Source organism: Colletotrichum destructivum, chromosome 4, assembly GCF_034447905.1.
Source record: "Colletotrichum destructivum chromosome 4, complete sequence".
Lineage (NCBI taxonomy): Eukaryota > Fungi > Ascomycota > Sordariomycetes > Glomerellales > Glomerellaceae > Colletotrichum > Colletotrichum destructivum.
Window position 1 is genome coordinate 469,610 of NC_085899.1, and position 26,820 is coordinate 496,429.

A 26,820-nucleotide genomic window follows, 5' to 3' on the forward strand; every position below is an offset into this window, starting at 1 on the left:
GGCTTCTTTTCCCTCTTTTTTCTGCGCTACAGTAACTGACTGGAGCGAGGCAAGCGCATGGCTGGCTCCCACTCAATCTCTCATGCCTAAGCCGCCATCTCATCTCATCTCATCTCATCTCATCTCATCTCATCTCATCTCATCTCATCTCATCCATCCATCCCATACAAAGTCCTCGATTTGGCATACAAGATGCACCCTCAGCCCTCAGTGATCTACGGGGACCCCCCATGTTCCGGCTGCCATTGTCCCAGCTTGGCCCGCGGGACGACCCGTCCAACTCGTAGGGCTGAGGGCTGTGCTGCGCTCATCTGAGTCATCTCAGTTGTCGCGCGATGAGTGAGCGAGTGAGTGTGACAGTGAGTTAAGTGAGGATGGAAGAATCTCTTTCTACTCCCACCATGGTTTAGCTATTGTCTCGATTCCATTCTTGTCATATAATGCACCACGGGAGATGGATAATTTTTTATTTTTTTTTGCCCAAGTAGGTCCAGAGAGCGGATCGTCATAGGAGCCACGGTATTATTACTACTGATTATATCTGAGGATAATTAATCTTCTCAATGCCGGATCGCCCCATTGCGAGTGAGTCGCGATGTGTCTTTCGTCCTCCTGTATGATATATCCTAGTTATTACATCAAATCACGCACTCAGTCATCCACGGGTGAATCCAACCTGGGCGGCTTTTGCCCATAGACAGTATGCCTGCGCCGAACGATTAGCCAAACAGTAACGCCACCACGGAAAAAGAAAAAGGAGGTGGGGTGGAATGAGACGGTGGGGGGGGAACCACCCACAGATCCAGCATCGCGTGGAACGCGCCGCACTTCAGCTCGTGCCGCACGGCTTCCAGATGCGCATGCACCTTCTCCTCGGGCCACCCCAGCACGCCGCAGAACAGCTTCATCGAGAAGCCCTCGAGGCCCTCGAGGATCTGCGCCAGGTTCAGCATGCCCTGGCCCCGGAAGTGCGCGTCCCTGGCCCAGGGCCCGATGGGCGTCTTGAACCGGTGGTGCGACACGCGGCCGAAGCCGCCGTGGGCGCGCACCCAGCCCTCGAGCTGCGGCCCGGGGCAAGGGTCGCGCCCGACCGCCCGGAGTGTCCGCACAAAGGTCTGGTTCCAGGCGTAAGTGGCGTGCCGCGCCGTGTACGTCCCGTCGTCCGAGTAGTACTCGGTGCCCATGTCCTGGAACTCGGCCCACCCGCCGGGGTTCAGGTGGCTTGGGCCTTCTCGTCAGCGCGGGCGGAGGGAATCCGAGGATGAGATTGGGGCTCGGGCATATTGAGGGGGAGGGGGAAGCATATTACTCACTCGTATATCCTCTCAATCAGACTCGGCCAGTCCCCGATCGAGCAGGCCATGTACCGGCACATAATGTAGTCGAACTTCTTGTGCCCGACCCAGGGGCTCTCGACGTCGTCGATCTCGAACTTGACGTTCGAGGGGACCCTGCATCACCCAAAGTCAGCCCCAGCCTCCAAAATCCAAATGCCACCAAGCTTAGCTACGCTCACCACTCGGGCTGGATGGCGCTCAAGTCGTTCCCGATAACCTGCTCATGCCGTCAACGCCTACTCCTACTAAGCCACACAGCCCAAACAGAAAGGCTTCCAATCAAGGGTCAGTCAAGAACCCTTCCTCACCTCTGCGTTCTGGAAAATGTCACCCATCTCAATGGCCCCTTGGCAAGACAAGACAATCATCAGCACTGCGGGGTATCGACGGTCTCGGCGAACACCACATCACTCACAGATGCCGGTGCCCGTCCCGATATCGAGGATCCTGTGCACCTTGTCCCTTTCCAGAGGCGCCAGGTACAACCTGTTCCCCATCGCTCGAACCATCAGGGCGTGTGCCATGTCGAGACGGGTCAACTCGACTTCGTCGTTGGGGAACGCGTAGGCTAACCAGGAGTGGCGGTAGGCATTAGTAGCTGTGTCTCAGCTCCACGTGTGTCGGTCGAGAAGTGGACGTGGGGACGACAACTTACTCCCGGGCCGGAAGGCGTGGTAGCGCCGGCCGTACTCTTCCGGGTAGTCGACGACGCTCGAGGAGAGCGACAAAGTGTACCTCGCACTAACAAACCCAAGGTTATCAGTCTCAGAACGGTGAGTGAACAAGTGGGCTACGGGTTCCACGCTACATTTGATCATCCATGGTAGACCCATCGTCCGACTTGGAGATGCCAGTGTCAGCTGGGACTCGTCCGTGTGAGCAGTCTAGGTTTGACCAACAACAAATCCCTCGTCGACCTCGAGGGCCTCATCCAGCTCCTCGGGATGGAGCGCCGCCATGCCCGGGGTATCGGCCATGCTTGCGGACCTAAGGTAACGTAAGGTAACGACGAGGACAGTCTCCGTGTAGATGATGTTTGTCGGCTTTGCTTCGGGGGGGTGTGAGTGGCCCGTATGAGTATCCTTCTCCGACGATTCCCGCGGTGTGGTCTTCCAGAGGCAGGCAACCAACCCAACAGACAGCATCAGGCAAGATGAATTACACCCGCAGGTTCTAATCTCCCAAGACGAACCGGGGGGGGAGGGAGGTCACATGCTCCAGTTTTTGTACCATTGAGTGACGAATTGGAGGCGCTCGTTGGTGCGAGAGGGCTGGGATTAGAAAGAACTTGGTCGAGACGCAGCGCCTCTCTAACCGCCGTCCTGGGGGCCAGAGATCCTGGCGAGATTGACACCAACAAGCCAAGCCAGAAATAGCCAGACTGCCCGTCTGCTTCGCCGGGGTGACGGCTAAACAAAATCGATGATATCCGTGAATGGATAACTGTCCGTGCCTATGCACGCCTGTGGTCCCTCCCTACGCCACCCGTCACTCGCATCATGTCAAAACACCACCAAGTGGGCTCTCTTCCACGTTCTCCATCCACGGTTTCGTCATCCTCTAATGCTCAATGGAGGCGAATATTCGTTCAATGTAATCTCGTCATCATCATTCGTGAAAAGTCTCTATCCGTCTTCTCCATGGCCGAGAAAGAGCAATGTAAAGTAGGGGGTATAGAGCTGTGAAGCCGTCTAAGAAGAAACGAAGGACAGGGGGGAAACAGGGCACACGCCTCGCCGGGCGAGAATGCAAAACCCTCCAAATCAAACAAGGTAGACAAAACAAGCCAGAGCCGAGCTCACGACTATATAAAACACGGCCCAAAAGGACAACTTCCTCCAGTTCCCAAAACGCCAAACCAGTTATGCTTGTGCTTTTTCTTCTTCCTTCCTCGCCTCCCTCCTGTCTCGCCATGCGATGCAATGTTTGGAATATGCAATGTTTCCTCCGCAACCCTCCGTTGTCCCTTTGCCATCCGTGAACCTTCAGGCATCTTCATCTTCCATCACTCATCACGACTCTCTCTCGTTCGTGGGTACCTTCATTTCTGAGCAATCCGGGCACTGCGCTTGGCAGGCGTGCCGTTGGCGCTCAGGCCCAGTTCCTTCTTCGCCGCCGCACTCACCTTCTTCGGCTTGGTGACCTTAGCCCCATCCGTCTTCGGTCCGGGAATCCCAGCCTGGCGCGACTTCGTTGACTTGGCCGCCGTGGCGGTCGAGCTCGGGGTGCCGTTCGAAGTCTTGGTCGTAGTCTTGGCCGACGCCTTGGTCGAGCCCGCCGTCTTGCTGGAAGAACCCTTGGGTCTGCCCCTTGTCTTACCCACCTGCTTCACCTCAACGGGACTCAGAGGAGCAAGCAGCTGTTCCTCGGCCTGGCTCGTGGCCAGCTGCTCGGCCCACTGGACGCTCTTACCGTCCTTGCGGGCTGTCACGACAGCGCCTCCAGTCTCCTCTGCGGCGGGCGCCGTCTTCAAGTACTCCAGCATCTCATCCGCCGACATTGCACTTCCCTTATTGGCGCGAGTGTTCTGGCGGGTCACAACGGCCAGGTCCTTTTCTCCGTCTCCACCCCTGACTTTGGCGTATCTCTGGTGTCTAACCGGAATCTTAGTCACGGGAAGCGCCTCTCCACGCTCGGCGGCGCGTTGGGCCCGGGTCCTGACGCCGGCAACAGGGCCATCATCCTCTTTGGGCTTCGCGTCTTCCTTGGGCTTCGCTTTCTCTTCGTCCTCCGGCTTCTCGTTCTCGTCGTTGCCTGACTTGCCCGTCTTGGCTCTACGTTGGCGCTTCGGTGGATGAGCGTTCTTCTCCGGTGATGTATCCCGCTCCTGGAGCTCTTCGCCCTTCCTTTTGGCCTTTCTAGGACTCGGGCTGTTGACATCCAACGCTCCGAGAGGTCGGCGAGAAGACTCCCGTCGGGCAGAAAGAGGACGCTCCGCTGGTGAGTTTACCGAGAACGCGGGCGTATCAGCCCAGATGCTCGGGGTGCGCTCTGGCGTGGGCGCAAAGGTAGCCATGATCGGGGCGGAAGGGAAGGCGGTTGGCGAGAGGGCATGGGCCGGAACGGAAACGGGAGAAAGGGCTCGGTTGGCAGATTTGAAGGACTCGGTTGGCTCGGTTGGCTCGGTAGCCTTGGCGGCCTTGCGGGCGGCGTGACGGCTCATGAACTCTCTAAGCATGATGAGATCCGAGTCTTCGTCGCCAAAGGTCGTGGCAGGCGCCTGGTCAAGCATCTCCAGCACTTCCTCCTCCATATTCTTCGATTCATTCTCCTGCTGCTCCTCCTCTTGGGTGTCCTGGGCAAAAGGTGACATAGGTGTAGCGGTCTCGGCAGGAGTGATAGTGTCAACGATGTCGTCCTCCGTAGGTGCCTCCACCGATGCGTTCTCAGAAGCCTCCGCGGCGGCAAAGAGGGCCAAATGCTCGTCCGAAACCTTAAAGCGCACGATCAAGCGGCCACCTTCCCTACTTACAAGAACCTTAGCGTCCATCGTCTCCTTGGCCTCTTCGAGTACACGGGCGAGGGAGGCGAGGGTCTGAACCGGGGAGCCGGGGCGATCTTGGAACGAGCCAAAGATGTCGGGGTTCTCCCTAACATCAACGACAACGGGCGAAGGAGACGCCGACCCAATAGGAGAGGCCAACGCCAAAGCCGACGATGGTGACGCCCCGGTGGCAGAGGCCGGCGATGCCACGACAGCCGCCGCTGATGCTGAATCAACCACGAAGGGATTCTGCACCGCGAGGAGCTCGACCGACGAATCGGGAGCACCCACCAGCGAACCGGATGCTGGATCTTGAAGATCCTGCACCGTGGGAGCCTGGTCGGAGTCGGCAGCGGGGAGGGCGATGGGGAGAGACGCCCTGCGAAGAAGGGATGTAACAGAGGGCCGGCGTGCCGCAGGGAGCGACTTGCGCTTTTTGAACGGTGACGTCTGGCTGCGGTCCTTGAAGTAAACGATGGGACTAGCGGCGGCCTCGAAAGTCTCGTCAAGCGCCTCTTCGGCTTCGTCGACATTGTTGTGAATGATGCTGGGCGAGGAGATGAAGGAAGGCACCTCAAATGTGAAACCGGGTCCGATGGGAGAAGACAGAGGCGACGATGGCGCGGCCTCGGGTTCTTGAGCGGCAAAGGCAGCAAGCTTGGACCGCAACGAATCGAGGCCGTGCTCCAAACGGCTCTTCCTGCTGGCGCGAGAATGATAGGTGGCGCTCGAGGGGAAGTGCGGGAGCTTGGCCGTCGGGCTTTGTGGCTCTTCCTCCTCCTCGATGACAGAAAAGTCTGACTCTCCAAAGACGGCGATGGGCTGGCGTACGTTGCGGTGCTTGGGCTGCTCGCGCCCGTGGGCCTTGTTCGAATCGCGGATCGCCGTCTCGAGGACCCATTCGAAACTCAGGTCGGGCATGGGGAAAGCAAGCAGAGGCTTCATGATGGCGTGCGTCAACAGACCGTTATTGTAAGCCCGTTTGGGCTCGCCGTCATAATTCCTCTTGCCTCTTGTTGAGGTCACGGCCTCACCGTACTTCTCCATGTCCGCCTTGTACTGTCGACGCTGCTCTCGGACACTCGGGCCGGCTGGCAGGGCGAAGAGGTCGTTGCGGAGGACGCGGCGAGCCTCGATCATGTTAATCACGGGTCTCTCCTCCACTTCCTCATCAAGCCAGTACGGTTCCGAGTAGTCTTCGTCGCATGCCTCTGCCACCCTTTGCCGCTTGCGAGGGCATAGGGCATACGCCAGTTCACCCTTGACGGCGATATGCCGGAACTGAACAGCAGCGTCTAGCTCCTGGACGGCGAGCGACTCGGCAACCCGCTTGACAATGACCTTTTCGAAGATCAAACCCCTTGTCTTCCGTCGCTGCTTATTCTGTTTTGTACGCGGAATGCGTGCTGCTCGGCGGGGGAAGTCAGGAACGGGGGAAAGTGTGGAGGTGAAGTCGATGCCCTCGAACGACTCGGAATCGAAAGGGCCACTAAAGGGATTAGCAAAGGAACGCCAAGGTGTAGGGTAGGTCATGAGGGGAAACAAACCAGAGGTTCTTCGCCGTTTCTGAAAGCTCAACAGAGGCGAAGGTATTGCCCTGAGTCTTTCTGGGCGAAGCGACGGTAAAGTCAGACATCATGGTAATGTCATGCATGGTAGTGTCGGCCTTCAAAGGGGATCCGGACGCAGAATCGGTCTCGCGCCCCTGCTCAGCAAATCTCGAGGGAGATGGGCCAAACAGGCTGCTCAGGTTTGAGGACTCTTCGTCGTAAGTGGACTCGGAGAGCGACTGGAGGGCGGTGGGGGTTTCGAGCTGCCCTTGGTTCGAATGGGACTGATGGTCAGAAATCTGGGGTGTCGCAGGTGAGGCAATTGACATGACCGAGAAGTCGGAGAGTGCCGGCTTTGAAGGGCTGGATTTTGGCGAGAGCGCGCGCGCAAGCTTCGGCGTCGAGGTACTCAAGTGCTGTTTCGGGGTGGAGGCGCTCAAAGGGGTGAAACTTTCGTCGGCGAAGGACACCTTCTTGGGCGAGGGCGTTCTGGTGCTCGACGAGCCCCAGGATGTGACGTTCCAGTGCGTGGAGAAACTGCTCTTGTTCGGTCTGGGCGTCTCTGCCGTGCTGAACTTGTTGAAAGGAGAGGCAAGAGACAGCGAGGCGAACTTGGGAGCCTGCTGCTTCTTGGTGGTGGACTTGGACTGGGGCGAGGCAGCAGTCTTGGTTGGCGTGGTGAAATCGATGGAGAGGGATGACAGGCCGGAGGCCATGCTGCCGTTGGGCTGAGGCGCAAGCTCGAGCGCGGAGAAGGCGGCCAAGGCCACCTTAGGGCTGGCGCGGTCGACTGTGCGCAAGGACGGGGGCGTGATGGCGTCGCCCGAAGGCGGGTTAAAGGTCAAACGAGGGATGTTCATCGCGTCTAGGGGCGAAACATTGGTCGGATGACAAGAGTGGGTTGGCCCAACGGGAGGGGAGATGGGAGCAATAGCGTGAGAAACTATGGCGGTGGGTGGTGGTGCTCTGATGCGACGCGGCGCGGAGAGATGCTCTCGGACGTGGTTCGCGGAGAAGAATATGGGCGGCGCGCGCGATGCGTGCGATGGCCAGTTGAGTTGGGGGCGAAAAAAGTACGGAAAAGTAAACAAAGCGCGCAGCCGCACGCGGAAGAGAGTGGGCACACCGGCGGCAAAGAAAGAGAACTGAACGTGCTCCGAGAGCACGGGAAGGAGGAAATGCGGCTGCAAGCGTCGTAAGAAAGACGGTCGTGATCAACTCGGGGTAACGTAGGTAGATAGGTACCTTTGAATTACCTTGGTTGACTGACTTGCGGCGTCAAACGGCCAGATGTCGGGCGTGTTATGTGATTTGTCGCGGACGCGGAGATTGGGGGGTATGTGTGAGTGTGTGTGTGGTGGGTGGTCGGGGGAAGAAAGGCCTTCCAAGGTACTTGCTAGAAGGCGAGAAATTTGGTGTGGTGGGCTGGGAAGGCTCTCTGCTTCCCCGGCGCCTGTGCAACGGGTTTTGTTTACTTTCGAGCCTCAGCCAGCCAATCGGCAGCTCCCGAAGCCTTTGCCCAAGGCACCTAAATACTGCTTGTTCAGGGCACGTACCAGGGGACGTACCTGAGCGTACACAGTGAGGAGTGAGGGTCTCAGACCCGTGCAGTTATCCCCTTCGGCACCGTGTCTTACCCCACCACGCGCAAGCCATTACATGCATTTAGCCAATCATGCTACTCAGACGTGCTGCGCGAGGCTGAGGCCACGTGATTGGTCCAAAAAAAAGTTGTTCCGGGACGCATCAAAGCTTTCGCGATGTGATGCGATGCCTTGACAGGTCGACGGGCAATTTGGAGGTTAGTTGGCCGACATCGACGACGGCGACAGCGACAACGACGGCGACGACGACGAGCTCTAGAAACGAAGCCATCCCGAAGACTACCGACGATATAAATTGACGATTGGAGACCGCCCCAAAAACAATAAACATCATCAGCCGCCCATCATGCCTTCAAAACCGAAGCGCTTGCCGCCCGTCAAGAACCTCCGCGTCCGCCAGCCCAACAAGCCCGAGGCCAACCCGTGCATCCAGGTCATGACCACCGTCCTCGGTATGTCTCTCTCTCCCTGTTATTCTCTCTACCGTTTGAAGAACCTTTTCATGTCGTGATGCGATCTCGCAACACGTGAAGACTCTCACCCACTCCCTTCCGTGCACCCGTGTCGAATCCCCCCCCCCCTTGAACCATCCATTCACTGACATTCCCTCAAGCATGCTGGGCCTCCGCAGGCTACAACACCGCCGGCTGCGCCACTCTCGAGAACGCCCTGCGCAACTGTATGGACCAGCCCAAGCAGCCCAAGAAGCCCTCGTCCACCATCAACTACCACCTCGGCCGCATGTACGACAAGGTTATACCTCACTCCAAGGGCAAGTAGACGAAGCCAAAAAGTGGACTGAGTGAGAATCACGAGACGAGGGATGGAAGATTCCAGGCGGTGACCCCGATACCCAATGCATCGATCACGAGATCTCGTCGAACCTGAAGCATGGCTGCCAGGACGCCAGAGGAGGACCAAATCGGGTGGCGTGACAGCAAATCGAGAACACGCTGCACAAGGTTCAATCTGGAGATCGACTCGGGGGCCGCGTATCGAGATGAATGTACAGCTATACCATTATAAACGGGACGGGGCGTTCAAGAGGACGGGTGTTGTATACTATGTATCATATCCGGCAGCCCAGGGCTTGCCACAATATAACCAAAATAAGGCGGTAATGGACCACATCTGACGGGCCGTGGAGTCAGATCTCTTTGACCGTGTCAGATCCCTGGGGCTTCCTTTTGCCTTTCGCGATAGGGGCGGGCTGTTTGTTTGACGGTCAACGTGTGGCGGCCAACGTGAAACAAGGGCGCTTGATATATCGACCTGAGCATGTTCCTAGTTGCGGGACGCGATTCCTTCAACGGCTTTCATCATCAACCAGATGCGGGCCTACGACTTCGGCCATCACACGCGAACAGAGTCATAATACCCAACATGACAAGAGAAGTAATCCGATCGCGCCCTCTTCCGTACCGTTATTGGGAGCTGGCTTGTTTCGGCGTCCCTCTAGTTTTACACGCCAGGGGGAAGCTGCGAGAAGGAAACTTGATTGTTCTAGATCAACTTTGTGGAATCTCTGCCTATTCTTGACATCTCAAATTTTACGACGTGGCCTTCCCACGGCTCTTGAGGCAGTCTGCCCCATGTTTCGAGCGCCCGGAAACCCCACGAGACGCAGAACGGTAGAGTGTTGTCAAGTAAGCCACAGCACCTATAGATACAACAGGCCTCAGTCGATCCTCCACGACGAGTAAAGAGTTGCGCAGCGAATCTATACTTCACATCAAGTAAACAAAACTGTTACTTCGCGATGCGCCCTGCCTAAAGCCGGAAATCCTCATTCCACGTCCAGAAACTAACCTGATTCCCGCTGTGATCCATCTCCTTCTCCCCAACACCCACAGCGTCCAGGGAAAGACAATCCTTTACTCGCTCATAGATGCCAGAGAAGCATATCAATCTTCACGAGAGAAACATAGCGCTGCCTCACTGGCTAGTGAAATTCTCTCTTGACTCCCAACGGCCTGCCACTCACCCACGCACCCACCCGATCACTAACCTTCCAAACCACCGCTTTCTTCGTCCACTCTACAACATCCTGTCCCTTCAACCGTCTACTTCCTCTCAGGTGCCAGAAAGAACCGAGCCGTTGAGGCAAGGTAAGCCATATACCCCTCTCTCAAGACGGTCAAAGTTGGGTGTCGAGGCGGCATACCGAGACTTCACGACGCCACTACAAAGTTGACCCTCATGGAACTTTAAAAAGGCGCCTCGACACAATCTGTCGTATAACACGTCACGTCACATCACGATACGTTTCAGCAATTTGGAAGAAACCGCAACGGCTGTCCATTCGTCGAATGTTATTTAGCTAGCGCGGTTGAGACGCCGAATCCTACAATGGACATAGCGAGCGACGCGACGGCTGTCTTCATGCCCACCGGCCGGCGAAGCAATCCGCCCTTATCTAGATAAATAAATAAAACCACAATTATCAGGTCCCTCCGCCATCATCAAAGTCGTAACGATTGAAAGAGGGTCAGTCATTTCATAAGCGTGAACAACCAACAAACGAAGTGAAATGTGGGATTGCCTCCGGAGAGTGCTTTCAATAGCAAATTCCCCCACCTAACCCCTGGAGCCACGTAATCGCTAGCCAGAGATTAGAAAAAGAGAGAGAAAGAGAGAGATGCGTATGCAAATCGTCACCAGAGTCGTTGATCGGGAAATTGGTCTCAAATAATTTCCAAGAACAAGGTTCCAGGTGAAAGAACGCCTCGGCGACAGAACACAGCTCTGAGCGTGTCATGAGGCCTGTATATGTGGTCGTGGTGATTGATGATGCCGTCTAAATTCTTGCGAGTCCGAATGCTTCCTAACCGCAGATGACCGCCACTAGCGCTCTCGCCATTGGGATATGAGCGGCCATCCACCTAATGCGATGCTGAGAGGTATAAAAGAAAGATGAGGGGGAAAAAGAAAGAAAGAAAGGAAGAGGTGAAACAAGTGTGCTCCAGACGCCTTGTATGCAAAGAAATGCCCCCCGGTGGGTATATGGGTATGATGCGCCTGGGAAAGTCCTGAAATTCTCCCAAAAGACCTACTTCGACATAGAAATGAGGCGTTCAAGCCGTTTCTCCAACGCAGAAGAGTTCGATCTCGCCAACTCCTCCCGATACGGTGTTGCGAGCCCCCTCGCGCCACTCGATGAAGGCGATTTGGATGTCGTCGTCGCTAGCGATGGTGACAAAGTCGCCATCCTCGTCCTGGTAGCGCAGTTTGAGCATGCCCTTGCTGATACTGCTGCTGGTGAACCTTGCGAGCTTGGCGTCGATCCGGTCAATCAGGGATTGGTACGTGATGTTGAAGGCAACAACCAGCGTCACATAGTTGCCGCTGTCGACGAAGTTAACCTTGACCTTGAGCTGCGTGGGAATCGGCAGGTCAGGGCTGGCAAGAGGGTTCGTCGAAGAGCCGCTGATGCCACTACCGGGAGGCGGAGACAGCATCGCATTCATGGACGCGGCGGCGTCAATGCTGAGCTGTCGGTCATGAACAGAGTTGGGCGTTCCTTGACGAGGGTAGATGGGCTGGGCAGGGAACTGCGACATTGTGCCGCCGTAGCTTCCGGACTGTTGGTGGCCATACTGCCGCTCTCGCTGGGATCCGGGGCTCTGTGTGTTCGTTCGGATGGGCACATCATTCATCCTGGGTGAGCCGGTTTGCGACCGAGGGATGTTCTGATCGTGGGCTGGGTGCAGGTGAGGCGGGATGCCCGGCACGGCGGGGACGGGGGTGCCGCCTTGAGTGCGGCGGATGCCTCCGGGACCGTTGATATCTGGCGTGCTGTACGATCTACTACGCTGCTGCTGCGCCGCGCTTTGGCTGTTAGACGCCATGGCCGGCAACGAGGGCCCACGGGGGTTCCTGTGCTGGGATGAACCGTCTCGGGAGGGAGCGCGAGGCATCGCCGGCGCGGTGTATCTCTGGTTGGGATCCTCCCACCCCGACCCAGGCTGCGGCGTAAGGGACTTGGGGAATTGATACCCAGGGTTGGGAAACATGCCGCTTGCTGCACTCGTGCGCGAGGAGACAGGAGATTCGGCCACTGGGGAGAAATATGAGTCGCCACCGCGAGCGCCGGGCGAAGACGCGCCAGCAGGAGGCATCTGGGTCGTGAGACTCAAGGGCGCAGGAGGTTGAGGGAGCGGGAATCGGGGCGGCGGCGCCCTCACCATGCCAGCAAGGCTCTCGTTCGTCGCGGCACGTTGCCGCAGGCTCGTGCTCGACGCGTTGCGAGGCAACATGCTGCCACCGGTAGACTGCGTCGGCACCGGGAACTGGGCAGGAGCCGAGGCTGCCGGCCACAGCTCGTCGTCGTCGTCGTCGTCCTGCTGGTTGAGATACGGGTTCTCGAGCTTGCCGGCATTCTCGCGGGTCCAGGCAAAGTCGGGCGCTGGCTGATCAGGGCTAGCTGAAGCCTTGGGCGCGTTATCCTTACGTTGCGCCTCAAGGGCAACGGCCCATTTTTTCATCTGCTCCTCGTTGGTGTACTTGATCATGAAGTTCTCCACGCCAGGGTCGCCCTTCCACCAGATCTGAACGCTGTAGGAACCTGTCGTTTGGTTAGTGCCGAAGGCGTGCACAGATGGTTTCCGGTGCTTACCAGGCTTTGCGAGCGAGACCACGTCAGTGACGTTGGTCATGAAGATCCGGCCCTTGAGCTGAAGCCTGGCATTCTTGTTTCTGATTTTGGGGCCAGTCGATCTGGTCTTGTCCTTCTTGTCCTTGCTCTTGTTCGCCGAGATCTCCTTGCAGCAAAGTAAGATGCATTCGAAAAGATAAATCTCGTACTGTTAACATTAGCACGAGGCTCGAAGCAATAAGGGGGGCGGGGCAAAAGGGAAGAAGCAGCCTCTAGAGTACTCACGTCCTTCTCTTGTTCACTTTTGCCCGTGACGACGGTGTAGACACCATGCATCAGTAAGCGGCCAAACTGTTCCACTCGGTGGTTCTTCCAGTCGTCCACGCGGTTTCGCAAATCCTCCAGCGCCTCGTCCAAGAGATCGCGGTTCACCTCCTCGTTGGCTTTAGAGAGCACCCGTTCCGCGGCTTCGATACCGGCTGCCAGATCGGCCTTGATTTCCTCGTCATCGCTCTTCTTCATTAGGTCCTTCAGCAGCAACGGGTACTTGACGAGTCGCTGCATGGGCTTGAGCAAGAAACCGTCCAAGGTGTTGAAGTCGGCGGCGACGGGATGCCCGCTGGCCTTGATCTGGTCGAAGACCTGGTTGGCGACCTGGGCTGCCTTGCGCTGGTTGGCAATAAAGGGCCTGTAGATGTCGAAGGCGTCTTCGTATGTAACAAACGGAGATCCCCATTGCTGCACCTGTTTGGGCATGGAGTTGGTAGTCTCCACGCGGATCAAGAACCTGCGTTGAAAGTCGAGAATAGCGTTGATGTTGAGGAAGATCTGGTGGATCGTGTCGCCGGTGATGATTCCCTTGGTCTCCAAGCTGCTCTTGAGGTCGTAGAGGTTCTCCAGATCCTGCACATATTTGCGCTCCGTGTCGACCAGCTCCTTCACGATGTGATCCCGGTAGCTCAGCTTGGAGCCTGGTTCGATGGGCAAGTCATCGTCAGGGTAAGGTTGCAGCTGCAGCAGGAGGCCTCTCTGCTCGGCAATATCGAGGACGTAGTTCACTACTTGGGTGGTCTGTGACGAGGTTAGACAAGTTGAGGAGCATGGTGTTTCGAACGCCCAGGGCCGCGAGTGCGGGAAGGGCGACCGTTTCACATACCTTGACAAAACCGGTTGTGTCGTTACCAAGCACGTCGCTAATGACGAAGCATTCCGCCGAGGGGATGCCCAGGTCCTTCAAGCATGCCTGTATGAACTTGAAAAGGGCGATTTTTGCTTTTTTGCTGTCGTTGGCGTTGGCGTTGGCCTCCTCGATCTCGAGCGGCTTCTCGGGCTGCAGAGCATTGTAGATGTCTAGGAGCGGGTATCCGGTGCGGAAAAGGCTCCACAATGACTCGACGGGGTCGTTGGGATCGAGCTGTTGCAGATAGGGGTCGAAGTTGGGGACCTGTGATAGGCGCAGCTTCAAGGACATGCAGATTTGGTAGAGGGATCGCGAGGCGTCGGCCTTTTGGTTGATGATATTGGCGGTCGCGACGACGGGGCCGCCATTTTGCGGGGGCGTGACTGTTGACGCAGTGTTGAAGGAGGCTAGCGAGCCGGACGAGGTGAAGACTGTCGAGCCGGAAAGCTGGCTGGCGCGGGGCGCATTACTCATGGTATTGGTGAGGCCGCCAATTCCGTTGGATTGCTGGAAAACAGGAGCCGTATTCGTTCTCAGGAGGGGAGCATGAGCCATGACGTCCTAACCCATCCGCCAAAGGAGGGAGGAGGCGAGGACTCGGTCGGAAGACGAGTGTCGGGAAGATTGTCGACTGTCTCGGGCGGGTATCGTGGCAGGGTTTCGAGGCGAGGCGAGGCGGTGGAAAAGCGGTGGGAAATCGATGAAGCGCTTTCCTATTCCAAGTCGAAGAGGACAGGGTCACGTCATCCAGCGCTAAGGGTTCTCGAAAGTCGGTCTGGTCGAGTGGGCTCGAGAATCGAAAGGGGATATTCGGTGGCTGGGGCGGGAAGCGACGGCGATGTAGCGGTCGCGGTCGGTGTCGGGGAAGGTTCTTGAGGGGGATTTCGACGCCGTCGCGACGAAAGGGGAGAATGAGAGAGAGGAGGAATGGGGGGTGGTAAGGGAATGGTGGTTTGTTCTGTTCTAAGAAAGGCGGGACCGGAGAACAAGGGGAGGGGGGGTCGGCGGGTTGAGCGGGTTAAGCGGTGGGTGATGGGCTTTGGGCTTTGGGCCGCTATGTTGTTTTTTTTCGCTTGTGGTGTCGAATAGGCCCTCGCCGATCCTTCGTTTGGGGGTCCTCAGTCCTCAGCAAGAGTAGTAAGAGTAGCAGAAGGGGAAAAGGAGGGATGGGACTGTGTGTGCGAGTGGTGTTTGTGTAGTGTAACAGAAGTGCCGGCGCCGAGGGTCGGTGGAGGAGAGAGGTTGGGCTGGTTCGAGAGGGTCTCCCTCTCTCTTGTCGAGTCGACGAGAGTCGAAGTTGGCAGAGCGGTGCGGAGCGATGCGGGCTGTCGGGGCGAAACAAGTTGCCTTTCCGACCCCTGCGTGATGGGGGTGTAGTGCAGTGGTTTATGGTCCTTTGATCCCTTCTGTATCCGTAGTGTCGGGCGGTATCCGTAGCGGCGTGTTGGAGCCTGGGACGAATCCGACGATGTTACTGGGGATGGGGATGTGTGTGGGTGGGCAAACGGGGACGTCGTCGTTCAGCGGGTGTTTCTCTGTTGAAGCAGAGTGGGTAGGTTTGGGTATGGGGATGGGCTTTTGCCAGTCCAGGTTGGTGTTGAGGTTGCTGGAGTCGGCGACGTTGATGTTGCAGGACGCAGGCGGCTGGTGCAGTGGGGATGCATGAGGGAGGCTTGAGGGGACCAACCCAGAGGACTTGGTCTTGGTGGATGCGTTGTGTACCGGCCCAGCACCCTAGGTAAGCGGTAGGTACTGCGTACTGTGTATTGTGTCTTGTACTGGGCCGAGGCAAGGTAGCGTGGGCGAGGGAAAAGAGGAGGAGGGTAAGGTGAATGAACGGTCAGGACGACCCAGTTCCCACCCAGCGTTGATTAGCATTGGGAGCATTTGTTTACACTCTCATTTTCATTCTCATTCTCAATCTCACTCTTGTTCTTACCTGCCTACATACACACTCTTTTGCTTCTCTTTTTTTCTAAAATCTCTTGCTCCTACTCTCTCATTCACTCTCTCCGTTCCACGCACACGCACATGCTTCCACTTTCCGCCTGGATCTTTTCATCTTTTTTCCCCTTTTGCCCAGAGGTGGGGAGACGGAACGGGGATGGAAGGGTCAGGGAAGCAGACCAGGGGGCACAAGTAAGGTATCAATGGTGGGAGATGGTGTACGTCTGTGTGTGCGTGTGTGTGTGTGCGTGGAATTGTAGAGCGTAAGGTACGTTGATTGGACCAGTGACCCTTTGGGCCAAGGGGAATGACCCAGGTACCTTAGTACCCAGAGGCATACTTAGTGACAGAGGACGACGCACCAGGGAACAACCAGAGGATTCTCAGGCTTAGGCTCAGGCTCAGGCTCAGGCTCAGGTTTTCGGTCTGGCTCCTCGCATTGATGCTGCTGGAGGGTTTGGGCGTTTCAAATTAGCAGATGTAGCCGCTAATCTCAATTTGGAATAGGCTCCCGTCACGATGGACATATCTCGTCTCCCATTGATTGCCCCTCGTCCTCGTGGTGCGCGCTCGGTACGTTGCGCGATCCTTTCGTCCCCCATCTCCATATTAATATCCATATCCATATTCATACCTATCTATCTCCATACCTATCCATCTTCCTACTCATCTTCATTTCCACCAGCCATCGCTATCATGGATGATGGGAGTCTTCACTTGGCAGACACTGGAAGAGAGACAAGATGTCGTTGCCGGTGAATTGTGGTCGAGACATTGAGGTCCTGCTGTCTGCGATTAGTGGTACACCTGGTGCAGGTTGCAGGCACCATGATCCCTGGATTTGCAGACGACATGGGGGATGCTCCGAGGGAGGGGGGAGGGAATCCAAAGCAGATCAAAAGCACAACATGACTGCCACTTCAAACCCAACAAGAAGCACACGGGTGGCACGGTTTTGTTCCAGAAGACTGATGGAACAAACATACATAGTAGGTCGAGGGCAGGGCAGGGGAAGGAAGCCAAGGGAAAGGCAATGACAAGATCCCCCCTCCTTCGCTGGCTCACTCTCCCTCGCCCACTCCCCTCTCTCCATCCCATCGGTTTGGTCCAGGGGTCACTGGCTGAGTAGATGCCCCGAGACGCAGAAATGGGCAACGGAAACGGATCTGGCAGAATCATGACATACATGTCTGCCCTACAATCTATGCTGATGACGGCTGTCATTACTTTGCCCTGAATGACGAGCATTTCAAGAGCGGGCCGTTTCTGCCAGGATAGAGGCTGTTGCTGGACGGGGCTGACAACAAGACTGCATACAGTACACCGTATACGAAGTACAGACCAAGAGACTTTGCAAATGACGGCGGCCGCTTTGAACCATATTGTCGCCCCAATCATGCCTGCAGCTCTTGCTCATCGACAACTAAACTCTCACATAGCGTGCAGTGTACTGTGTGTACAGTAAACAGACACTCCACGCTACTCATGACATCGGGATCCCCGTTTCTCTGAGTCTCATCTGTGAAGGTGGTGGTGCCGGATTGATTGCAAGAGCCCCATCTTCTCTGCAAGGTACTCGCTGGATCCGTCTGCCATTGCGTCTTTGTTCCCTGCCCCCGCCAAAGAACTCAATAGCTGACAAGACAACGAACGAGCTGATTGTCTGCCCACTTGCCTCAAGGTCGCTCCCCTAACCAGCCAGTTGATTTTGAACAACTTCGGTGCAAGCATGCAGCCCGACATATCCAGAATGCCAATCCGCATCCGAGCACCTACCTATTGACCCTAGGTACCTAGATGGGTATAGACCTTATCTGCTCAGGAAGGCACCTTGGAAGTTATCTGAGTTATGTACAGAGTACGTACCCACCGTCGAGCCTGCCCTCCTCCGATAAGCGTTGTCTTAGTTAAGCGAACTGACACCTTTCCGATAAGGTACCCGTCCAACGAAGCTTCTCTTTTGCATATCTTGGCCAACCCAACCTACAAGACCCGTCGCATCGCTTGAAAACTCACAAAAAAAGCATCCTCATCGCCGTGCGAGTGTACTGTACAATCGCCCGCCAGAGAACCAGTCGTGACAGTCATACTTTGTGCAATACGGACAGAAGCCATCGTCTCGCGTCTACAGCAGCCGTAGCGCCTCATCGGGCTTGGCCTTCGCCGACAATGAAACTAACGACGCGCCAGACGCCTTTGAAGCACAGCCATCTGGTTGTGTCTGCAGTCTTCGGGCCTCTCCCATCATGCTGCCTGCGCCGCCCGTCCCGACAAGGTCTCGCCTGGTCGTCTCTTAACAGGAATCGCAGAGTTGCCGCCCTATCCGCTGCTATGCATGACAACGCCCATGGTCCCCCGGCCGAACCCTTGAGCTTGCCGTCAGCACATCTTTCAAAGCCGCCGCCCGACCGGCTGGCTATCCGCGGGACGGGTTGAGGGTTCTCAGACAAGCGCATGGAGCATCTTCCAGAGTCCCGTCTGCCTTTCTTGTTTCGTTGCTCCAAAGCACGGAACTACCCTGCTCTGACGCCGCGGACAGGACTTGCGCCGTGCGTCTTGGCTCTGCCATCCTTGTCGTTCTGCTCGCCTCTTCAGGGTCTGCTTGACATGCCCGCAGCAGCGTCGCTGTCAGTCTGTCTGGGCACACGAACGCCGACTGCACCTCCTTAGTCCCCCCCCCCCCCCTCCCCACAGATGAGAGAGATGCCGTTCAACAGTCGTACCGTCGAAGCGTCCCAGAATTTGGCCAAAACCTAATCCCTCCCGCGCCAACCTGCCGAAGCTAGCATTCAGAACTGCGGATCGGGTCTGGAAGGACACCCATCATGGTCGACCAAAACACGTCAAAAAAGTTGAAACAGTCCGTTCATGCATACGGTGGGCTGGCCTTCCTGGGGGAGAGGGGCTCCAAGGAAACAGCAAGAGCCTCACATGATGAGTACAATGTATTTTGAGACCAAGAGACGACTGCACGATGTGTCGAAATGCGAGAGGGGAGACCCATGTCTCCGTACGAAGGGCTTTCCCGGGTAATCGCCACCGCTGCTCTCTGCGACGAGTCGACGACATACCTGTAGCTGGACAGTACATCGTCAGTGTCACTTTTTTAGCAGTGAGAGCCGGCCGGATCTGACGCTCGTGCCCTTTGTTTCTCGTTCGCGTGGCCTTGGAAAAGCGACATGCCGACCAGCGTCACTACCCTCGCCTTCAGCCCCCAACGCTGGAGGCATCGATGGCGCGTCTCACTCGCGGCCAAGGCGGTCCGCGCTGCGGCGCCGGCGTAGGTCCTTGGGAGCGCGAGGCGTCGTCGGTGGCTGAATGATGAACGCCGCGCTCTTTTCTCAAGACGGTCCGCGCTGCGGCCTGGCTTCGACCCGGCGGGTGCTGTGCTGGGAAATGCTCACGACCGATCGCTGGGCCGGCCATATGCTGCCTCTCTCCTGGTCTGGCAAAAGCCGCCGAAGACTGCAAGGCAGGGCAAGTTGCCATGGCGTCCGGTCTCCATCTCTCCACGTCCTCAAGCGGATACCCGCCTCGGTCGGCAATGAGCCGGAAGCAATAGTCCGAATATTGGTCCCGGACATCGCATCTCGAAGCCACCATCCACTGATGCCAGGGAGGGTGTCATGGCCGATTGGACTGAGGCTCACAAACGATGGACCAACTGGGCATAGTCTATCGGGCCAAATCTTTCGTGCATGCACCCCCTCGCGGCTCATTTCTATGAGTCTCGGTGGAGCCAGGTAGCGTGAAAGCCGAAGCACCCCGGAAAATCACTTTAGCTCGGTCTCTTGGAGAAGTACAGCCGTATGGCCGAGCACTTATAACAAGATATGCGTAACTACTCTCCCGCCCAAAGTGTTGCCGCCTTCTCCAGACTTACGCCCGCGGCTCGTTCACGAACGGTGCTTTCAGAGATGGCTGGCGCCTGGCGATGCAACCCCTCCTCGATGTGACATCTCAAAGGCGCCTCACCTTCGAAGACTTGCGCGCGACTCATCAGCGTCTTTACGTAGGGAGGGTAGGGTGTTTTTGCGCGGATGGCTCCCGCGTCACATGGGTTCCACGCGCAGGGCGACGGCAAAGGCCATTGCCGTCATGCTTGCGCCTGAAACCCTCGACAAGGAAGGGGGAGAGGGGTCCCCGACAGACATGCAGAGCGAAGAGGTTGGCTTCAAAAAGCCTAAACCTACATCTTGTTGTACAGGAAATACCATCGTAGACAATCACCCGAGTCTATTGAATAAGCTCGCGAACATCAGCGCGAAGCTTGCTACGACCTCGCCGTCGCCGCTACCGCCGCTACTGCACTCCCAAGGTTAGTTTCGATCTTTTCCTCCCGATTGGAGCACTCGTATATTGTCGCGTGTTCGTGGAACTCTGGGGCGGAGACGATGGGAGCCCCCCCCCCCCCACCATGTTGGGACTCTGAGAGAGAGAGAGAGAGAGAGAGAGAGAGAGAAAGGGAACGCAATCATGTGGATACCCGGGCCGTCCGGCCTCCGGAGTGCGGGCGGGCGCTGGTCGGTGCGGCCATCGGGGCGACTCTGACTAGGCAGAGAGGTAGGTGACTGAGTCGGGTTGCCGCGCAGGATGGAACAAGAGGTGATCGGGGCGAAGTGTCGAGGATCTGCACCCTACATGTGTCAGTGACGGGGCGGTTGCAGGTTAATTTTCCTCGAGGGTTCTTTCTTTCTTACTTTATCTCCTTTGTCAGCTCATCTGCAAGTGCTGGCGGGCGCAAGGGGTGGCCGGTCCATTGGATCAGATGGCCAGAGGAATCACCACTGAGCAACAGTCCCTGTTCACTGAACACGGTGGCATCGACCATTAACCTTTGTCGAATCTACCAGGAGGAACGCGAAATGCCAGTGCTGTAGTCGTGTCCAGATGACTTTACCCGCAGAGCCGCAAGCCTCGCGGAGCCGATTAGTGTTCTCGTAGAAGGGCAAACTTATCGGTGGTCCGGCGCGTGGACCCAATAGGCGCGACTGGGCAGGGTCAAGCTTGACCAACTTGAGGACGTCGAAGAGAAGTTGACAATATGGCCAAGATGTGACGAATGCCAAGATGCATGCGAAAACGACACACACTCCGAACGAGGGCAGCAGATGAGAGTTCAAACCAAGAGTCTCAAGTTCAATATTGTCCATGTTGTGATGAACCAACACAGTATGGGGAGGCAGAGGAGGGAGGATGAAGGTATGGCAAACTTGGCGGATACTTGCCCAGAGATGGAATAGGCATGGATGGCATTTTCCCCAACGGCACAGGGATTCTCCCCTTTTCCTGCACGGCATCGGAGGGGGTTTGAGGTTTCTCTAGAGGAGGAACGGCCGCGAGGGAGAAAGTCAATCTGGACGGGACCTGAAGCTAAGGTTCGGGGGCTGGCCGTTGACGCTGCGGCCGAGAGCCGTCCCACGAGGGAGCGGTGGGAGGGTTGACATTTGGTCCCTGGATGGCACCCGGGGGGGCACGATTCTCGCCTTTGGGAACTGTCAACACATACGATGCGCAGTGTTCGTGTGTGGGATTGGAGGTAGGCCATTTCCAACAAGCCGCCCATCTGTAAGGCGGTGCGATGCCAACTATCCGCATGTCCACTGGAGACTTGATCCTCCGCCGCTCCACTGGCATGCTCCACCTAGTGTTTGGCCCAGCCCCCGGCCTCGTCCCACTGTGGGATGCATGCCAACTCGCCACCCATGCAGTATTTTGTACCCACCGGGCATGCGAGTGTGTTGTGAGAGTGTGAGTGTGCGTGTGTGTGTGCGTGTGTCTGTGGGCGTAGTGCAGGTGTTTCGTGCAGCAAGCGGCAGCACATTGGGGGGGGAGCCGGAAGGGGAGGGGATGAATAGAGCCGACCGGACGCATCAGTTATCATGGGCCGATGCCGATGCCGATGCAGATTAGCTTCGCCGCTTGCCGTTGTAAAGTTTCTCCGGACGGGTGGCCGATGATAGCGCCGCACGGCGTGCCGGGGCGCCGCGTCCCGTTCTATTTCCATCTGTATCACCGCGAGAACCCCCCCCCCCCCCCCCCCTCTGGCCTCTGGCGCAGGGAGCGTCGGAGGGAGTGGTCGCCGGCGGTGGCCATTTTACATGGTCTATGAGTGGGCGTTGTGGGCCGTATGGATACCGCTGGCAGCAGGATTGCTGGAATGCGGAACGGCTGACAACGGCGCAGTCCCGCGGTGGCCACTCGGTATTGTTGGGTTGCCCTCACGGCCCGAGGGGGGGGGAGAATAGAACAAACACTGGGGAGAATAAAGGAGCATTGTGAGGGGAGAGATATGGGGAGAGGCAGACACAGGCACAAAGGAGTAAAAAAGAGAGATACGTACTACGTACTCCGTACAGTACCTACTAGGTAAAGTATCTAGATACCTTGGGTGGAAGATGTATCTGTACTCTGTACTATGTACTCTGTAGATGACAGCAGGTTTGGAGGTGGCACGGCTGGATTGGCAACTGGTTAGCGATTGGCGGTTGGCAGCAAGGTGGATTCTGGTTGGGCGTATGTGAATAGTGCCTGCTCCTTTCCCTCCCCTCCGGCAACTGGGAAGAGGAAAGGCAGGAACGACAGGACGGGCCCCAAGACCCTTTTCTTCCCACCGGCTTCCGTGCTTCCTCCTTGAGTTTCTCCTTTCGCTGCCCGGTGTTGGTGTGGCTGCCTTCATGTTTGCTGCTGTGCCGCCCCCGGATTTGTATCTCTACACTGCTCTTACCTGAGAGTGTACTCTCGTCCCCAGTCTGCATGGTCGTCACCCCATCTCCCCCGTCCACCTGTTCCACACCGCCGCAGACTGCAGTGTCTTGTCGTCCTGCAACGGCCCTCATCCCGCCACCTCCGCCGTTCCTCTCTCTCCCCCTCTCCTCCCCTCCCCCTCCCCCTCCCCCCAAAACAGGCTTTCCTAGGCTGCCCACCCTGCCTCTCTGCCTTTGACCTTTAACCAACAACAGCCAAGCAAACAAACGACCGAATCAGCCCGCCAAACCGGCCAAGACAGAACTTCCAACCTCCAAACCTGAACCTCAACCAAACAATCCTCTCAAATCTCGCTTCGTCCCGTCTCGTTTTCTCATCTTCCCGAACGCTTACCCGCTTCTGCTTCTCTTTTTCTTTTGGGCGGTTCGCTCCATCACATCAACCCATCCACCATCCAATCCTTGACCCAATCACCAATCCCCCCATCCTTATGTTGTTTTGTTTTCTGAATGCGACAGCCTCAACGAGCCTGATTCACTGCATCGCAACAAAACATCGCCTCCCCTCGCCACATTAAAGAAAAATCGCAGCACCATCGCTGCTGTCTTTACGTGACGCAGCCAGTCTAGCCTCGACATCGATCAGTCAATCAATCAATCAGTCATCAATACTCCTCCCCCCTGCTGCAACTAAAGAATTCCCCATCGTTGCTGCACAAACAAACTCTTTGCTGCAGCTCCCCACGGCGGGCCACTTCCCGCTGATAGCAAGCCACGGCATCAGCACCTTTGAGAGTCAAAACATACCTACCTCTCGCCTTAAGTTTAGCCTGCGTCGAGACCCCGAGCACGAGCCTCCTTCCTCGCCCGCATGGCCCGCGACGACGCATCCCACTAGAACAGTTGTAGTGAGGAACCCGCGCGCGACACACCTCTCCATACATGTCCAGCATGGCCGCCTTCACTTCCCAAGACCCTGATGAGGGCTATTCCGAAGACCCCCTCAACCCCAGCTCCAGCAGCCTTCACTATGTCTCAAGCGCAGCCCGCCCGCCTGCCGACTTGCCTGCCTGGCTGTCGAGACACCTGCCCGGCCTCTCCGTTTCTGCCAAGACCGGTATGTCTACTTGCCCCCAACTTCACCAGGAGCTTTGCTCTCACAAGCCTCCATTCCGAACTGAACTGACTTGTCGCTTGTTGTCCACAAACAGAGCTCGCCATGGCCATCCTCGACAACCTGCCCACAACGGCCGTCGTGGACATCGTCCAGCGCCTGCACCCTCGTCTCTACATCGACTTCGTCCACTATCTGCCCCCGGAGGTCTGCTTGAAGATCCTCGGCTACCTCGACCCCGTGTCCCTCATCAACCTCGCCATGGCCTGCCGCGCCTGGCACGAACTGGCCCTCGACCGCAAGCTGTGGGAGAAGCTATACCACATGGAGGGCTGGAAGGCCCTGTACTCCGAGATCCACCGCTGGGAGGACAAAGTCAACGAGGGCTTGAATCAATCCGCCAGCTCCCTCCACAGGGTCCGATCCTCCGAGGACGGCCACACCTACAAGAAGCGCACCATATCCGAGGACGACGACCTCGAAATGACGGACGCCGGAGCCGCCCTACCCCGGGAAGAACCCGCAAACAGCTCCGCCAACACCGTCATGGGCAGCAGCATTTTTGGGAGCCCCGCCTCGGCGACTCCTCAGCCCGGAGACATGGACGTCGACCGCTCCGCCCCGGCCTCCAACAGCCGGAGCCGAGAGAGAAGCTTCGGCTTCGATTCCATGGGCAAGGGTAAGGGCAAGGCGGCGCTTGTCAAGGAGGAATCCCTGCCGCCCATGGTCCCCGACGACGCCCGCGGAGGCCTTGCCCGCTCGACCCTCTGGTCCTGGGACGCACCCAGCTCGAGATACAAGCTCAACTGGAAGTACATCTACACGATGCGCCGCCGCCTGGAGCAGAACTGGGAGCTCGGCAAGTGCTCCCATTTCCAGCTGCCCCATCCCGACCACCTCGACGAGGGCCACCAGGAGTGCATCTACAGCTTGCAGTACGACAGCGATTACATCGTCAGCGGCAGCCGAGACAAGACGATCCGCATCTGGAGCATGCATACCCGTCGCTTGCAGATGAAGCCGCTCGAGGGGCACACCGGATCCGTCCTGTGCCTGCAGTTCGATTCGGACCCGGAGGAAGACCTCGTCGTCTCTGGCAGCAGCGACTCGGACGTCATTCTCTGGCGTTTCTCGACGGGCAAGATCATCCAGCGCCTCAAGAACGCGCACTCCGAGTCCGTCCTCAACGTCAAGTTTGACAAGAGGATCCTCGTCACCTGCTCCAAGGACAAGACCATTAAGATCTTCAACCGCCGACCCCTACGCTACGGTGAACCTGGATACGGCGACGTCGACGTTGTCTTCTCCGCCCCGACCCGCCTCCGGAACTACAGCTACGGAAACCCCATGGACGATTTGCCCCTCAAACCCCCTTACACCATGATTGGCGTGCTCGAGGGCCACGGCGCGGCCGTCAATGCCGTCCAGATCTGCAAGAACGAGGTCGTCTCGGCCAGCGGCGACAGAAACATCAAGGTCTGGGACTGGACTAAGCAGGTGTGCATTAGGACCGTCGTCGGCCACGGCAAGGGCATCGCCTGCGTGCAGTACGATGGTCGGAGGATTGTTAGTGGCAGCAGCGACAACGAAGTCAAGGTATTTGACCGCGCCAGCGGTCTCGAGGTGGCCAGCCTGCGGGCGCATACCAGCCTCGTCCGGACCGTCCAAGCAGGTTTCGGCGACCTCCCATTTAGCGCTGACGAGGATAAGGCCGAGGCGAAGCGGGTCGACGAGACGTACTTCAAGGCGATAGAAGCCGGCGTCATCGCTCCCTTTACCGAATACAGCCGGAGCCGCCGAGGCCAACCTCGCAACGCGGGCAGTAGCAGACCGGAGGATATTACCGCGTATGGCGCCGCTCTGCCCCCGGGCGGCGGCGGCGGCAAGTATGCTCGCATCGTTTCCGGCTCGTACGACCAGAGCGTCATCATCTGGCGTCGTGACAAGGAGGGCGTGTGGAAGGACATGCAACACTTGCGACCCGAGGAAGCCGCCGCAGCAGCCCAGGCGCAGGCGCGCGCGGACTCGCAAGCAGCTGCCGAGGCGTTGCTTGCAGCCGCCGGCCAAGGCGCGTTGTCGCACATGGTGGCCTCGCACGCTGCTCGGGGACTTTCCACCGGGTCTTCTAGAGCGGCAACACTTGCTCTCGCCGCACAAGACCCTGCCCAAGTTTTCATGCAACTCGTCGACACCGTCGTGCCCCAGGGGCCGACCCAGCTTCGCCAGACCCTGCACAACTACCCAACCATGGCCATGGCACACAGGGCGCACATTCAGGCCGCCATCGGCCGAGAACCGAACTCGCGTATTCGGGACGAACTCCGCAATGCGCTTCATGCGGCCTTGTTAGAGGCGCAAGTCATCCTAGCTGGCGGGCATGGGCCCGCTCGCGAACAGCCGACCATCGTCCCGCCTTCGTTACCACCGCTTGGTCCGGCTACAGCCGGTCCTGCTACGGCTGGGTCGGCGGGAGCTTCTACTAGTGGCACCCGTATGGATATGCCACCCAGTAGACAATTGACCACGGCCGTTAGTGCCGGAAGTGTTCACGCTCGCCGACCTGATGTACGCAGTCAACTGGGTCCTGCCGCCGGCACTACCGCCGGCACCGCTGGCAATACCTCGCCGCCTGCGGCGCCCCAGGTACAGGGACACCTGCATATTCAAGGCCAGGGCCAACCGACACAGCAGGGACAAGGACAAGGGCAGGTGCCGACACAACCAGGAGCGCCCGTACAGACGCAGGCGACGCCGGTGCCGGTACAGGGAGCGCAGCACGCGGTGCCCGGCGCGGCGCACCACCCGCACATGGCCAACGGCGACAATGGCCCGGCACGGGTGTTCAAGTTGCAATACGACGCCCGCAGGATTATTTGTTGTAGTCAAACAAATACCATTGTGGGCTGGGACTTTTGCAACAACGACCCGGAACTGGAGGAGGTTGCGCGGTTCTTTGGCACAGTGGAGTAGATATGGACGTCTGTTGTTGGAGTAGTAGTTGTAGCATCACCGGCATAGCGTATTGTATAGGGGGGACGACGGGAAGAGGGGAGGGCGGCTTCACCTCTCGCCTCTTGGGCGTAAATTTTTTTTTATATTCTTCCTCACGGGGCATAGGAGTTGAGGACAGAAGAATCAAGTGGGGTTCTAGTGCATGATGGCGAACCAGCAGTTTCGACTGTCTCGTGCCTCTCTCTCTCTGTCTCTCTCTCTTAATAATAAAAAGTGGATATGAAGTGTACCAATGGATGGGAACAAGAACCAAAAACGCCGTTCCAACTCCTGCTTCGTCTTGCATGCTCG

At 57.4% G+C, this 26,820-nt stretch overlaps 6 protein-coding genes across 6 annotated transcripts; 2 read left to right on the forward strand and 4 right to left on the reverse strand.

Moving 5' to 3' along the window:
* Window positions 1-651: 651 nt before the first annotated feature.
* Window positions 652-2,314, reverse strand: CDEST_06050 (Putative S-adenosyl-L-methionine-dependent methyltransferase superfamily; the record flags this gene model as incomplete). The annotated part of the gene is made up of 9 exons (XM_062922209.1): window positions 652-706; window positions 799-1,221; window positions 1,314-1,451; window positions 1,517-1,554; window positions 1,646-1,683; window positions 1,753-1,905; window positions 1,993-2,078; window positions 2,146-2,177; window positions 2,237-2,314. The coding sequence occupies 9 exons, from the start codon at window positions 2,312-2,314 to the stop codon at window positions 652-654; spliced, it is 1,041 nt and encodes a 346-aa protein (XP_062778260.1).
* Window positions 2,315-2,941: 627 nt separating this feature from the next.
* Window positions 2,942-7,805, reverse strand: CDEST_06051 (uncharacterized protein). Its single transcript, XM_062922210.1, has 3 exons — window positions 7,617-7,805; window positions 6,369-7,555; window positions 2,942-6,310 (listed from the first exon to the last, which is right to left on the reverse strand). The coding sequence occupies exons 2-3, from the start codon at window positions 7,229-7,231 to the stop codon at window positions 3,379-3,381; spliced, it is 3,795 nt and encodes a 1,264-aa protein (XP_062778261.1). The 5' UTR covers window positions 7,232-7,555; window positions 7,617-7,805; the 3' UTR covers window positions 2,942-3,378.
* A 339-nt stretch (window positions 7,806-8,144) lies between these two features.
* Window positions 8,145-8,800, forward strand: CDEST_06052 (Putative small ribosomal subunit protein mS37, fungal-type). The gene is made up of 2 exons (XM_062922211.1): window positions 8,145-8,427; window positions 8,589-8,800. The coding sequence occupies exons 1-2, from the start codon at window positions 8,322-8,324 to the stop codon at window positions 8,753-8,755; spliced, it is 273 nt and encodes a 90-aa protein (XP_062778262.1). The 5' UTR covers window positions 8,145-8,321; the 3' UTR covers window positions 8,756-8,800.
* A 2,249-nt stretch (window positions 8,801-11,049) lies between these two features.
* Window positions 11,050-14,304, reverse strand: CDEST_06053 (Putative DH domain, PB1 domain, guanine-nucleotide dissociation stimulator, CDC24, pleckstrin; the record flags this gene model as incomplete). Its single annotated transcript, XM_062922212.1, has 4 exons — window positions 11,050-12,539; window positions 12,591-12,777; window positions 12,855-13,640; window positions 13,726-14,304. The coding sequence occupies 4 exons, from the start codon at window positions 14,302-14,304 to the stop codon at window positions 11,050-11,052; spliced, it is 3,042 nt and encodes a 1,013-aa protein (XP_062778263.1).
* Window positions 14,305-20,015: 5,711 nt separating this feature from the next.
* CDEST_06054 (uncharacterized protein) lies at window positions 20,016-20,849 on the reverse strand (the record flags this gene model as incomplete). The annotated part of the gene is made up of 2 exons (XM_062922213.1): window positions 20,016-20,333; window positions 20,547-20,849. 2 exons carry the CDS (start codon window positions 20,847-20,849, stop codon window positions 20,016-20,018), a joined length of 621 nt encoding a protein of 206 aa, XP_062778264.1.
* Window positions 20,850-22,613: 1,764 nt separating this feature from the next.
* On the forward strand, window positions 22,614-26,498 carry CDEST_06055 (Putative F-box domain, WD40/YVTN repeat-like-containing domain superfamily). Its single transcript, XM_062922214.1, has 2 exons — window positions 22,614-23,520; window positions 23,615-26,498. The coding sequence occupies exons 1-2, from the start codon at window positions 23,346-23,348 to the stop codon at window positions 26,485-26,487; spliced, it is 3,048 nt and encodes a 1,015-aa protein (XP_062778265.1). The 5' UTR covers window positions 22,614-23,345; the 3' UTR covers window positions 26,488-26,498.
* Window positions 26,499-26,820: the final 322 nt, after the last annotated feature.

Coding starts and splice junctions, on each gene's coding strand:
- CDEST_06051 (XM_062922210.1), bottom strand. CDS start 7,231: ATGAACATCCCTCGTTTGACCTTTAACCCGCCTTCGGGCGACGCCATC. Junction 6,311..6,368: donor GAAACGGCGAAGAACCTCTG/GTTTGTTTCCCC, acceptor TAATCCCTTTAG/TGGCCCTTTCGATTCCGAGT.
- CDEST_06052 (XM_062922211.1), top strand. CDS start 8,322: ATGCCTTCAAAACCGAAGCGCTTGCCGCCCGTCAAGAACCTCCGCGTC. Junction 8,428..8,588: donor GGTCATGACCACCGTCCTCG/GTATGTCTCTCT, acceptor CATTCCCTCAAG/CATGCTGGGCCTCCGCAGGC.
- CDEST_06055 (XM_062922214.1), top strand. CDS start 23,346: ATGTCCAGCATGGCCGCCTTCACTTCCCAAGACCCTGATGAGGGCTAT. Junction 23,521..23,614: donor CTCCGTTTCTGCCAAGACCG/GTATGTCTACTT, acceptor GTCCACAAACAG/AGCTCGCCATGGCCATCCTC.